Source organism: Hemiscyllium ocellatum, chromosome 1, assembly GCF_020745735.1.
Source record: "Hemiscyllium ocellatum isolate sHemOce1 chromosome 1, sHemOce1.pat.X.cur, whole genome shotgun sequence".
Taxonomy (NCBI): Eukaryota; Metazoa; Chordata; class Chondrichthyes; order Orectolobiformes; family Hemiscylliidae; genus Hemiscyllium; species Hemiscyllium ocellatum.
This window is the reverse complement of record NC_083401.1, coordinates 88,350,341-88,364,485: the sequence shown is the minus strand read 5'-3', so window position 1 is coordinate 88,364,485 and position 14,145 is coordinate 88,350,341. Positions and strand designations below refer to the sequence as shown.

Genomic DNA, 14,145 nt, shown 5'->3' with positions numbered 1-14,145 from the left:
TTATATCCTGAAACAAGCAAGTGTGACCTGAATGAGCTCTTGCACTAATTAAGGGAATTGAATGAATAACTGCAGTACTGGAGGAATCCTGAATAATGGAACATAACTGTGGAATTTAATGCACTGCCCAGAAGACCATGTTGAAAATTTTAAAGCATGTTTATTTGTGAAGTAAAAGTATGAATGCATGCAAAATTAATCATGGAATTAAGATTTGAAAAAAAATGTATTTAGGAATGATGGGGCTAAATGGCCTGATCTCGTCTTTTGACTTTAATAAATAATTCTTAAAAAGTCTGGTGAAAGTGAAGTAAGGGTAGTGCAATAATGTTTTAAAAAATTGATCATGAAAACAAGTATCAATTTCTTTTGCACATGATAGACTGATTAACTAAGTGCAATGATCGTACCACCTTACTTTGGTGAGTGAAATGTGTTAAACTGTGAAGAAATAATGGAGAAAAAATAAAGAAAGCAAAGCAGTGCACTGAGTGTGGGCACAGCATTTCCAGCTGTTCTACGGGGCAATTATATTTTGAACCATAGAGTCCCATATTATACAATTCTTCTCATATTATCTGTTCTGCTATAACGCGGTAGTTACATTCTCGTGCTACCTCGTGTTATAGAAAATCGTGTAATAGAAATAATGGGGCCAATGGGAAAACAAGGTTGGGGCAAACCACCAAAAATATCAGTAAACATCAAAACAAAAATAGTAGTTAGCCTAACGAACAATAGCACAGTCTTAAAAGAAAAGTTAAAGTCATAAATTTTAATGAAATAATACAATAAATGTAACATTTTAAGGGGTTTCTGAGTTTGCTGAGTTACAATACTGTATTAAGACAGGCTGAGGTTCGTCATCAGCATCATCTTTATTTTCAGGTGCAGTTCTGTGTGCAGGGTTGCGATGAAAGAAAATATTTAATCCATAATTGGATGGGTGTGGTTCATTGTCTTCAGACTGTTTCTTGGGGGTTGGCTTTAAAAAAGCATTTAGTTTTTGCTGCTTTGCAGTTTTTCTTTTTTCATAAAGAAGCTGCTCATAGAGTGCCCGATAAGACTTTACGCCATGAACTGCTGTCCTGCTGCGTTCTACATTGTAGTCATTGTCGCTAAGAACTGAAACTGCTTCTCAACTTCCCTCAGGATAGAAGACAAAAGAGAAGTGGAAAGTTCTCGTGGTGCTACATCCTGGACTTGTTGCCATCATTTCAAACTTCAGTTTTCCTCATAGCAACAAATTGCTGTAGATTAGCTGTGGCGAGATCTTCACAATGGGATTCAAGCAACTCCTTGACCTTCTCAATCTCCACTTCTTCAAATCCCCCTTGCTTTACAAGAGTGACACAATGTTCTTTGATTGCTGGAAACTCCTCTGACAGTTCAAAATCATGAAGAACATCTATGAGAAGCTTCAGCCAAACTGCATGCAAGCAGTCCTTACTGCCATCACCCAAGGCCTGCACAATGATGTCAATAGCATTCTTAATGTTAAAGCTCTCCCAAAATTGAAGAACACCATCCTCATTATCCCTCTCTGTAGCTGCAATCAGCTGCTTGGGCATGTGCTTGAAAGCTGCTATGGCACCCTAGTTCATGGGTTGAATGAGAGAGGTTGGGTTCAGAGATGTTTCAGAAAGCTCACCAATGGTGGAAAGATTGCTTAGTGCATTGTCCAGAATGAGGAGAATCTTGAAATGCAAATTTTTTCTCCTGCAATAATTTCTCAGAACATCCTCAAATACATCAACAGTAAGGTCATCCCGTCATCCAACCTCTTTTGCTTGGCCTGAAGTAAAAATCTGGAGTGGCCTTAAGGTAACCTTTCAAGACTCACAGGTTGGCACAGTGATAGAGCACCACAGACTTAAGCTTTAAAGCTCCACTAGCATTGGTAACCCAACAATACAGCCATACAACTCTTTGCAACCTTAAAACCTGGAGCGTGTGTTTCATTCTTAGAAATGTCAGTTCTGGATGGCATTCACTTTCAGTATAAATCTATCTTGTCCAAATAGAAGATTTGAGCTAAGGTGTAGCCTTCTTCCTCAAACAAGGTTTTCACCACAGGAGGAAATGCCAGCACACATTCCTCGTCTGCACTGGCAGCTGTGCCACTTAACTTTGTTATGAAAAGCATAACAGTTCTTAAATCCAACAAACCCGCCACTACTAGTGCTGAAGGCAGGCACATCAGCAGGAGTTTCTGCTATTTTTTTTCCTTAGGTCTTCATAAATTGATGAGGCTTTGTTTTATGATGAGACAGGTGGTCCTAGGACACTTTTCCAATTGATCTTCTATCCATACACTTAGAAGCCTCTCCATCCCCTCAAGTTCCTTTGTTCGTGATCTCTCAGACTTTCTAGCACTCAGACTTGTTCCAGCAATTCAGGTTGCTTTAATTCTTTCTGCATTGTCTCTAATGGTGTATAGCGTAGACTCCTTTATACCTGTTGCACGAATAATATCACATACTCTTCCATTCCACTCAAAACACTGTATAACATCTAGCTTCTGTTCAATGTTATAGCCTTTCTTTAACAGTCACCACCCACAATTTTTCAACTGGGTGTTTCCTGTTTACATTCTTGCAACTTTTTCCTTCCATACTCATGGAAAACACGGTCAAATTTGCAAAAAACAGGAACTAAAATTACTGAGTACAGCACTGTACCTTTCATGAAGCACTTTACCAGCTAGCGTGCAAGCCTGCTCAACATGTGATGTCCTCCACGCACCACAGCACCTATTGTCAAGGATGGAAATTTTATAATAGCCGGTAGGAGTTTGTATTTTTAAGAAAAATCCTCAATTCACCAATCATGTTACAGCCAAATTGCATTGACAAAATGCGCATTAGAGGAGAACAACCTGTACTCTTCTAGGGCTATCTGCCCATTTGTCAATTATCAGAAACCACAGAAATTAGTCAATTTTTAATTCATTTTGGTACTCTGGTGCAGCCTTTATATTCTGAAAATTTCATTATAAAAACAGGTTTCATCACTTTAGAATGATCACCTAAATATTGTCCTTAAAAATCACTTTAAAATAAATCAATGATTTAATTGGCCAATCATTAAGTTTATTGATGTCAGAATCTTATCATTAGGTGGAGAAATTTTAAGAATTCAACTACTGAGAATAGTAAGTGTTATTGTTCATCACTTCATTTGTTGATAACAGATGTCTGTTATCAGTGGTGTATCTGAGGGATAGAAAAATCTTGTGGTAAGTAATTGCATCAATGCAAATCAATAGAGCTGGTGTTACAGGTAATCCTTCAGGTGTGGGATGTTTTGGATATATTCCTTCTGTTTTTGTTTATAGAAGGATCAGCTTAATCTTTCTTTGAAAAAGTGCAAACATTCTATTTGCTTTAAATTGCTTCGTGTTAATAGCTTTGACAGTTAAACTGGTGAAACCAGAAAAATCTGTTTATTTTGCATATTGGACACATTGCATAACTTCACAGTCTCATCTTAGAAAATCTATCATTACTAGATTCTTTTTCCATGGAGAATGAATTACTAAAATTTGATTTGAACTGAGTTCCAGCTTTTTGTACTTAATCTGACATGCAGTATTTTACATTTTTATTTGTATGTAATTTCATTTTGATATTATAGATCAAATGGATACAATATCAACGTAAATATGGAGTCAAGTTCTGACAGCAATCAATTTCCAGTAATAAATCAAATTTAGAATTTTTTACTTTTCTCATCAAATAGTTGATTTCTTCACCTTCAAAAAGCTAGTTTTCCCTTTCCAACTGTGTTTTTCTGTGTCTACTATTTTTCTATTACCTATATATCCTCAGTATTACCAATTAAATACTGCTCACACACCCAGATGCTAAAGAGTGTCTTTCCTTCCCATTTTTCCCCACCCCTAAGAGCATTGCTTTCTTTCACCAACACTCTGATCTGAGTGTCACTAAGGTATGCAATGCCAGAATTGAAATAACAATAGGAGCAACCTGATTCTATAATTGTGTACAATTAATTAACTACAATCTGTTTCTGCAGACCATTACTTATCACTAGTTCAAATAGACAGATATTACAATAATCAAAAGTTATGCCACTATATTGATTAAAATTTATCAGAGACAGTTCAAATCAAAACAGAAAATATGCTCTATTTTCTGTTCCCTGGTTACTATACTCCCAAATTTTCATAAATTCTCATTTCTGATTTCTTCTTGAATTTGTTCATCTGTTTTTTTGCAATTATGTAATATTTTCTCACATTTATTTGGTCATAACTGCCAGCTTAGTCATTAATAGTTCTATATCCGCTGATTTAAAAGATTGAGTCTAAGACCTATTCCAGGACGTTATCTAGGCTGACTATTCATTGCAGTAATTAGTGTGTGTTTTAGAGGAGTAATCTTTTAGATGAGACAGTAAACTAACCTTTGTTCAGATGGGCATAAAGAATAAAGGATTTCATTGCACAGTTTCAAAGAGTCAGGAGCTTGCCTTGAACCCTGGGCAATAGTCATCCTTCAGTGGTAGCACAAAACAACAAATTAACTGTGTTTGAATTCTCCTGTTTCTGACAAGTTATAGTCTGCTTTTGGCAGATTCATAGATATTTCAGGGAGAAGTTCCCCCCCCTCACCCCCCTTTTTTTTCAGAAGAGAGTGTGTTATGATGTGATTCCCATAAGCCATAGTTATATGGACACAGACTCTTTGGTCCAACTCGTCCATGCCAAACAGATATCCTAAACTGATTTTGTCCAATTTGCCAGTATTTGACCCATATCCCTTCATACCCTTCTTTATTTGTGTATTCAGCCAGATTCCTCTTAAATGTTGTAATAGCACAAGCCTCCACCACTTCCTCTGGAACTCATGCTATACACACACCACCCTCTGTGTGAAAAACTTACCCCTCAAGCCCTTTATAAATTTCCCCCCCCCCCCCCCTCATCTTAAACCTATACACTCTAGTTTTGAAACACCTCCCTTAGGAAAAAGACCTTGGCTATTCACCCTATCCATGCCTGTCATGATTTTATAAATTTCTATAAGATCACCCCTCAGCATCTGATGCTACAGGGGATAAAAGCCCCAGCCTATTCAGTCTTTCCCAATATCTCAAGCCCGCCAATCCCAGCAACTTCCTTATAAGTCTTTTCTGAACCTCTTTCAAGTTTAGTAACTTCTTTCCTATAGCAGGGAGACCAAAATTGAATGCTATATTCTAAAAGTACAGCTACATAACAACATCCAACTCCTATACTCGATGCACTGACCAATGAAGGCAAGCATGCCGATTGCCGCCTTCAGAACTCTATCTACCTGCGACTCCACTTTTAAGGAACAACGCATCTGCACCCCTTGGTCTGTTTGTTCTGGAACACTTCCCAGGGCCTACCATTAACTGTATAAGTGCTGTCCTGGATTGCTTTGTAAAAATGCAACACCTCAGATTTATCTAAATTAAACTCCATCTGCTACTCCTCAGCCCATTGATACATCTGATCTAGGTCCCATTGCACTCTGAGGTAACCTTCTTAACTGTTCACGACACCACCAATTTTGGTGTCATATGCAAACTTTCTAACCATTTCTCCTATCCTCACATCTAAATCATTTATGTAAATAATGAAAAACAGTGGACCCAGCACTAATCTTTGCAGTACTCAGCTGGTCACAGGCCTCCAGTCAAGAAAACAAACCTCTACTACCACCTTCTGTCTCCTACCTTCAAGCTAATTTTGTATTCAGTTGGCTAGCTTACTGTGGAATCCATGTGATCTAACCTTGCTAACCAGTCTACCATGTGGAACACAAAGTCAGCAGGGCCCCTTTCTGCTGTAGCAAGGGTGTAATCCTGCAGTGTGAGCATTTCAAATCTTGAAAGATCATATTTGCCCTTCAGGAGCATTTCAAATCTGTGGAACTGTAAAGCTGTTGGGTTATTTCAATAGAAAGCCTTTAATAATTGAATAGAAGACTGCCTGTTTTTGAAAGTTGAAAAAACTCATAATAGTTTCAATTGATGTTTGTTGCCATTACCTTAAACATTATCACATGGCATAATGAATTGGTTGCTTTCCACAACCTATAATCATAATACTGGGGAGGTTATAAGGTCACAGTTTGAAATCTCAAATAGGTTGTTAAAGGATTAGCTGTGTTTGATGTGAGGCTATGAATAGAAATATTTTATAAAGGGCAATAAACACTTGTGTATTTAAATATAGTAATTCAGATTTCATGAATAGCAAAAGTTTTCATATTTTGTGAACATGATATGACATCTGATGTCTGCTTCTGGTGGATATTGGATAAGTTGACCCGGAGGATAGAAGGGCAATTGGTGCAGAACTGGCTGTGTGTTGACATTAAGTTGACTTGGGATAATCTAGAGATATGTGGAGTATCATGAGTAGGGACTAGGTTGACCTTGTGGCTGTAAGGGGTAGTGTGAGTGGGTGGGGAGTTGTGAGTTGGTTCAATATATGTGGGAAGTATGGGTTGGCATGGAGGCTGAGAATATATTGGGAAGGATTGGGGCATATGTTGATGTATGGCGACTTGAGGGCAAGTGGGCCTAATACTGAATAAATAATGGGACAAAGCCTTTTTGACCATCTCCAATCTTTGTTCACATGCAGCTGATTCAACTGTCATTTTTGCCTTAAACTTTGCATCCAAATATTAAAATCTCATGTGACCCTTATTTTAGAAAGCCCTTCTATGTAACAATGGTATGTATGAAACTAGTCAATTTAAAACAAAAATGCCCATTCACAGTTTGAACAAACTGCAATAATCCTACAAATGTGCCAATCAACCAGCCCAATACAATATCAATAATAGAAAATACAAGCGCTTGACATCTCTTATCCTTGTACAAATACACATTGTCCCTTTGACAAAAGAAATCTTGAAAAAACTAACATTATAATTGCAAGACCTAAAGATATAAGAGCAGAATTAGTCCATTCGGCCCATTGAACTGAGATATGGGCTTGAACAGATCAAGCTTGAAGGTTTTGTGTTGGAAATTTTGGCAAACATTAAGATTGATAAATCCCCAGGGCCAGATCAGATTTATCCTAGGTCGCTCCAGAAAGCGAGAAAGGAGATTGCTAAATCACTGGTGAAGATCTTTGCTTCCTCACTCTCCACAGGAGTCATACCAGAGGATTGGAAGGAGGCGAATGTCCTTTCTCTTTTCAAGAAAGGTACAGGGGAATCTAGATTATCCGAACGAGATGGGTGGGCACTATTTCGTTCAGATAATTGCTTATTCGGTTGATCGATTAAATGCCTTTCCTCTGGGGCTCCAAGTTTTTAAAGTCTGCACCCAGTTCAGGAGACTGCAGAAGCACATGGTGCACAAGACCCCGCCCCCCCAGCCAACACCTCCCCCCACCTGTCCAATACCTTTCTCCCCCCATCCCCCAAACTCGTCCAACACTTGCCCCGCACCCCCCCCCCCCCCCATCCCTGTCCAGCACTGGCCCTGCCACCCCCAGTGTCTAACAGTACTCCCACGCCCTCTCCAGGGCAGCCAGACTGGACACCAACAATAAGACTGCTGCTGCCTTTGTGGGGTAAGTCTCTAAATCTCGCGCGCGTGCACACACACACACCCCCACAACATTTTACTGCAACTTTTTGACAGGTTCCACCTCTGCCTTGTACAGCACAGGACAATGTTGGTCAGATTATCTAGGGAAGGGGGAGGTTAGGGTACACCCTTACATAGAACTCCAGGTAAAGTGTGGGGCGGGAGGTCAGTCATTTGGATACAGTGCCTGTTTAAACACTGTAAACAAAAGACGCAATCACTGTCTTTGATATAATGTTTCTATCGGGACCTCGAGATCTCTTTCGGATAATCCAATTTTCGGATAATTGGTATTCGGATAATTGAGGTTCCTCTGTAATAGGAAAACCCCTGGCAATTACAGACCACTCAGTCTTACTCCTTGGTCAGCAAGGTTTTGGAAAGAATTCTGAGGGATAAGATTTATGACAATTTGGAAAAGCAAAGCATGATTAAAGACAGCATGGCTTTGTGAGGGGTAGGTCGTGCCTCGCTAATTTTATTGAGTTCTTCGAAGAATTGAGGGGTGCGTAGGTACAACATCGTAGGCCAAAGGGCCTGTTCTATACTGTACTTTTCTATGTACTATTTTCTATCGAGTCTAATATGCTATTCAAAATTCCCTCTAAGCTTTGATCCCTTTACTAATCAAGAACCCATCTATCTCTGTCTTAAGTACACTTAAGATTTGGCCTCCATGACCTCTCTGTGGTAATAGGTTTTCCACACACATTCTGATCTGACCAGCACGTGAAATAGCCACAGCAATACGTTCCTGCTCATGTATTCTAGCATTCTCAAGATTGAGATATCAATCCGGTGAAGTTAACATTTTTCTATGCATATGTAAGCAAATAAATGTGTTCTTGAGTCTTGGCTCTCAGGCAAGCTTGAAGTTTGAAGTGCTTAAATGGTCAATAAAGTACTTCTCAAATATAGCCACAGGTGTAACATAGGCAAACATGGCCGCCAATTTGCATAAAGATCCCAAGCACTAATACTTTAATATTACACTAGATTAAGTGCGTTGTGTGAGAGATAAAACAGTCCAATTTCTCTGTCTTCATTAAACAGTATCAAAGTGTAACTGTTACACCTTTGAATTTTTAAAATTTAACTTCCCCAGGGAGTGGTGGAGGCAAAGTCATGGTTTATTTTTAGGGCAGATGTAGATATATTGATGATGAAAGTCCTCATTGTTCTACGGGACCACCAAGCTACCCTCTTGTAAAAGAGATAAGACTAATTATGATTTTAATATGAGGGTCACCACACCTCAGGCAAGGGAAGGTGCAATGGTGGGACCTTCAAGGTGACCTCAGTTGGTATGGGAATTGAACCAGCACTGTTGGCATGACTCTGCATCACAAAACAGCTATTTAGCTAATTGAGATAACCAACCTCTGATTCTTGATTAACAAGGGAATTGAAAGTTATCAAGAGTGAGCAGGAGTATGAAGTTGAGGCCATAAACCGATCAACCATGATCTTATTGAGTGGCAGGGAAGGTTTTGGTCATACCAAAAAAAAGCTGAATTCATGCATTCATCTACCAACTCTAAAGAACTAATGGAGCCCCAATTTAATGTCAAATCAACAGAGTGATTTCTATTTTGGTGAACAAACTCAGTGGGCTGAAGGGCCTTTTGTATGATTCTCCAACAGTACAGCACTCCCTTAGCTTTTGCTATGTGCTCAGCACAGTCGAGTGGGATTTTAATTCATGACTTGCTAATTCAGAGGAAAGATGGCAAACACAACAAATTCTGACTAGATATTCCTATAAACTTCAGTGCCTCGATATCTGGGATCAGGTGTGGATCCCAGTCCACACCAGTAGCTATCTTGATCATGCAGTCTTCCTGTTAGAATCCCCTAACTGGCCATTTTCAGAGAATGACCAGTGGGTTCTTCAATGTGAGAGCCCAATTAAAGATCCAGCAATTTCAGATCCTGAGCAGCCTTGCCTGGAGAAACAGACTAAAACATATCAAGATGGATTAACATGTAATTAGAGTAAAACTTTCCAGTCCCTCAAACAGAGCAAAAACATGTTAGGTCCATGATTTGGATTGGATATTTCTGCCATGGCACGGGCCACCAGCTCCAATACTTCCGCAGCCTGCTGCAGCTGGCTGTCTCCATGGAGATCGTGGCCTTCTCATCTGCTGTATGCCAGTTTACCAGTGGCAAAAACTTGTACACCTGCAAAATTAGACCTAATTGCATCCATAATCAGCTCAATTGACTGTCTACCTCCATAGTCTAGGTAGTTGATCTAGATCTTATATATTACATTACATTACCTACAGCATGGAAATGGGCCCTTCGGCCCAATCAGTCCACACCGACCCTCTGAAGAGTAACCCACCCAGACCTATTTCCCATGCACGTAACACTATGGGCAATTTAGCATGGCCAATTCACCTGACCTGCACATCTTTGGACTATGGGAGGAAACCGGAGCACCTGGAGAAAACCCACCCAGACAAGGGGAGAATGTGCAAGCTCTACACAGACAGTCACCCGAGGCTAGAATTGAACCTGGGACCTAGTGCTGTGAGGCAGCAGTGCTAACCACTGAGCCACCTTGCCACCCAATGGGAAATTTCCCTGGAGGCGGGAACATATTGGGGACCCACTCCCATGCATCTCCCCTCAATTTTCCCATCAACGTTGCCTCTAAGCTTGCTATTACGGGCCTGTGAAAGTCAGTTTGAATTTACTAGTATTGATCAAAACCTGGAAATAAATTGACTGCCTATTTCTCAACCAAAGATGATGGTCATTAGAGAAATCTACAGGTGTCAAAATGCATCTTAAAATTTAGTTAACTGTTGCCTCAGAAGACACAACAATAAACATCTATGTGGAAGAAAAGATATGACCTGGAATACAGAAATTAAGCTTTTTATTGATATAAAAGTTATTAAGCCATTGTACTGTTCACAATGGTCCTTGGTCATACCAAAAAAGCTGAATGAAGATACTCATTATCTGTGATTTCGTCCATTTGCTTAATTTTTGTAATGTAGTAATTTTTTATTTCCATTTTACTATGAAACAAAATTTGCTTTTCTTTGGTTTTAGTTACTTTTCTTGCCTTCAGAAGGATACAAATAGGGCAGTAGGTGAAGTTGTGCAATGTTCTAAAGGTTAAAATTTTCAGACAGACATGAGCAAATCTTTTACTTGGTGTCAAAAGTCAAAAGATCTGCTTTAGACGGCTATGTTTACAGACACTAAAAGTTGCCTGAATGTTGTAAGTAAACAATTAGTACTTGGCACTCATTAAAGAGTGCTTTTTTTTCCCAAAACTTTATTTCAGTTTTATTGTGTTGAAAAGAACAGGTGAAAGAATCTTTGACCTAATCTGTGGAAAGTTTGCTGACCTTCAAAGATTTTTCACTCTGACTGATCATCAAGTCTAGTATTAACCTTCTATTGCTAGGTCATATCACACATGAAGTGTTAGTTATGGAACCCCACAGCAATAAATCAAATGTAGTGCCCAATCAGTTACAATTATAGACCTCTTAATTGAAGCCTATATACTACTTGAGTTACAAAATGTTTCACATGATACTAATATATTGTTTACATTTTAGGGCATCACTTTTGATGAATTCAGATCTTTCTTTCAATTCCTGAATAATTTGGAGGACTTTGCCATTGCAATGCAGATGTATAATTTTGCAAATCGATCAATTGGGCAAGGTGAGCCAAGTTGTATAATGCTGGTGTATTAATTTCAAAGTGTTTTTATAAGAACAACTTCATTGGAAAATTATTTTGCCCATTACCTAATTTCAGTTTGTGCTTTGATTAGCAAAGGAGGTTTTACACCTCAAAGTCTGCTTTGCATATTTACTTACATATTTGGAGTTATTAGCATAAATGTACATAATATCTAGTAAGATAGTTTTAAGGCCTTTCAGCTGAGGTTAACGGTTTCCATTGATATTGTAAACATTTGTTTAATTTGCCTTGTTTTGTTCCTCAGATTTTTATCACATGTTTTGCTAGTTTTTGGCTTTATTTTCATGCTAGTTCTAAGTCAAATTTGCAGATGTTACTGTTTTAATCTCACTGACAGATTTTTTTACATAATGCACAGACTAAATTTTCTTTTGTAGTTTTCTTAAGGTTATTTAGTTTATGTCCTGAATGTTGTAGATGGTGGGTGAAACATCTACAAAATTGACTTAGCAGAACTAGCATGAAAATAAAGCAAAAAGCTGGCCAAAAATGTGATAAAAATCTGAGGAACAAAATGTGGTAGATGGTGGGTGAAACAGTCATGAAGGGGCTTGATGCGAATATAAAACCTTGCTTGACTGGCTCCAGAGTAATATAAGCTTTGGTAGTGAATTGTGAGGAAATATATATCCTGTATATTCATGTAAAAGTAGAGTTTCTAAAACTAATTCTTTGTTTGAAAAATAGAAAATTGATTCTTACTCTAGAAGCACTGTTTAGAGGTTGAAATCCATCATTTTCCATCACAATGCTATTGCAGAGTTGTCAAGTCAGAAACTACTCCTGTCAAACCCTATGCCCTAAATTAGAGGAAAGCAGTCAAAAAGTATTTTTATTTTAAAAAAATTATTAAATAATAACTTTCATTGAGAGAGACAGTAATTTCTGTATGCTAACTTTATCAATTTCATCAATGGCAAAAGCCATCTAACTTAAACAACTTCACTCACTTTTTTCACAGTATAGAAAAGAATATTACTTAGTGGCAGAGCTGCCACTCAAGATGTATTAAAATTCATTTAATCATTCTTACCTTCAGAATCAAATAACTGATCCCAATCTACTTATTGAGCGGCAACATAATCAACTCCATCATCATCAGAAGTTATGTTGTCATCATCCTTAACATTCCACAAACAAATATCATCAAGTGCATTGAATATCCCACATTTCTTGAATGATTTAACAACAGTCTCTGTTCTGATTTCGACCCAGCCTCTACAATTCAATCATACAGGATTAATAACATTGGAGTGCTTGTGCTGCCTTCTTTGGTGAATGGCTTCACTCATCCATTATTACTTTTTTTTTCTCCATGATATTCTTGAAGACCTTGATCAGAGACACAGGCATTTGTGAACAATGCTGGCAAGACTATCAGCAGTCACATCAATGTCATCATGTTGCGATCTAATTTTAGCAACAGCGATATGCACAAATTGTGATCCAAAACGGCCCAGATGTGAAGACTTCTTTTTTACATAATCCTGGTTGGAAATTCCAAAGTTTCCTCAGCCATATTTTCAAACCACCTTCATCTATTCAATCTTTATAATGAATGTGCACAATGACAATTTTATTGAAGATGTCTGTTTTAGAAGCGTTTTTTTGTGGATTTCGTAATTAGTTTGAGTTTTATCCTATTAAGCTATTTTCATGACTAGTTGTCTCTGCAGCTATTGCTTTCAGTTCAGTTTTGCTCACCATTCGACTAAGTGACATGTCAGAAGTCATGGACACTCTTCCCTTGAACCAGTATAGGCTTAACTATATTCATTATTTTACTGATGTTTGGTTTATCAAATTCTAGTAGAAGTCGCTGTGATACTTTGATTTTCTGTTGCAATGTGAATTTGTTTCTTCTCTTAAATCTGGTGGACAATTAGGACTGGTTTGAAATCCAACTTTCTTGTTTATTTTTGGGTAAAGATTCAGCTGGCTATCCAGGAGAAAGATTCCATTCCGACAATTTTTTAAATGTATTCTGCAGCTTTGTTTTCTAATGGCAACCAAATTTTTTTTCTGTTTGTGCATTTATTCTTAGGCATCAGTCAAGGCTGTGCAAAGCTTCCTTCGATTGCTAACATTCTTTTCTGATACCTTGAATTTTCTAGTTGCCATATAATTCATCTGCTCTGTAATTTTAATACACTTAAGTTTAAACTGGGCCGAGTATTTCCTGTTCTTCATCTTACCATGTTGCAAATTTTAGGGTAGGAGCTTGCATCAGCAAGATGGTAGGTTTGCCATCACAAATTGACATATGAAGACACGAAGACTTGAAAAGCAACCTTCAGTGATGCCCTATTAACGATTCTATTAAGTAGATTTGAGCCAGGGAAAATTTGACTTCTGTGGTGAGCAGGTAATAAGCACAAAGCTTTGGAGTTAAAAGTCAGGATTCAACTCATACATGAGATATATAGAAAACTATGAAAAATAGTTTTTAGCCGAGTGTTGTGTATTAAAACTTGTTTTCAATCATTATGGTACCAGATAATAGAATGTCATAGATATATATGAAAATATTTGTGTATTTAGAAAATTGCCACTAACTAAAACAAAACAGCAAGCTGTAACACTTGCCAAAACATTTATTCATTTACCAAATCTTTGAATTGAAGTCATTTTTAACACTTTAAATTTCAGAGATCACTTTTTTGATGAATCATCTACTTACTCAAACTTTTTTTTTTGCAGCTGTGTATACAGTATAACTTCTGAAAATTATATTGTACAGAGTCCATACAATTCTGCAAGCTAGCTTTTAATTTTGTCGTATGAAGTGTACTTTGGTAGAGA

At 37.9% G+C, this 14,145-nt stretch overlaps 1 protein-coding gene across 4 annotated transcripts in view; it reads left to right on the top strand.

Moving 5' to 3' along the window:
* LOC132819161 (calcium uptake protein 3, mitochondrial-like) overlaps positions 1 to 14,145 on the top strand; it is a 175,062-nt gene that overhangs the window by 123,261 nt on the left and 37,656 nt on the right. For all 4 annotated transcript variants that reach the window (XM_060830587.1, XM_060830596.1, XM_060830605.1 and 1 more), the window contains one exon: positions 11,193 to 11,301. In XM_060830587.1, coding sequence (XP_060686570.1) covers positions 11,193 to 11,301 — 109 coding nt within the window. The remainder of the gene's footprint in view (positions 1 to 11,192; positions 11,302 to 14,145) is intronic.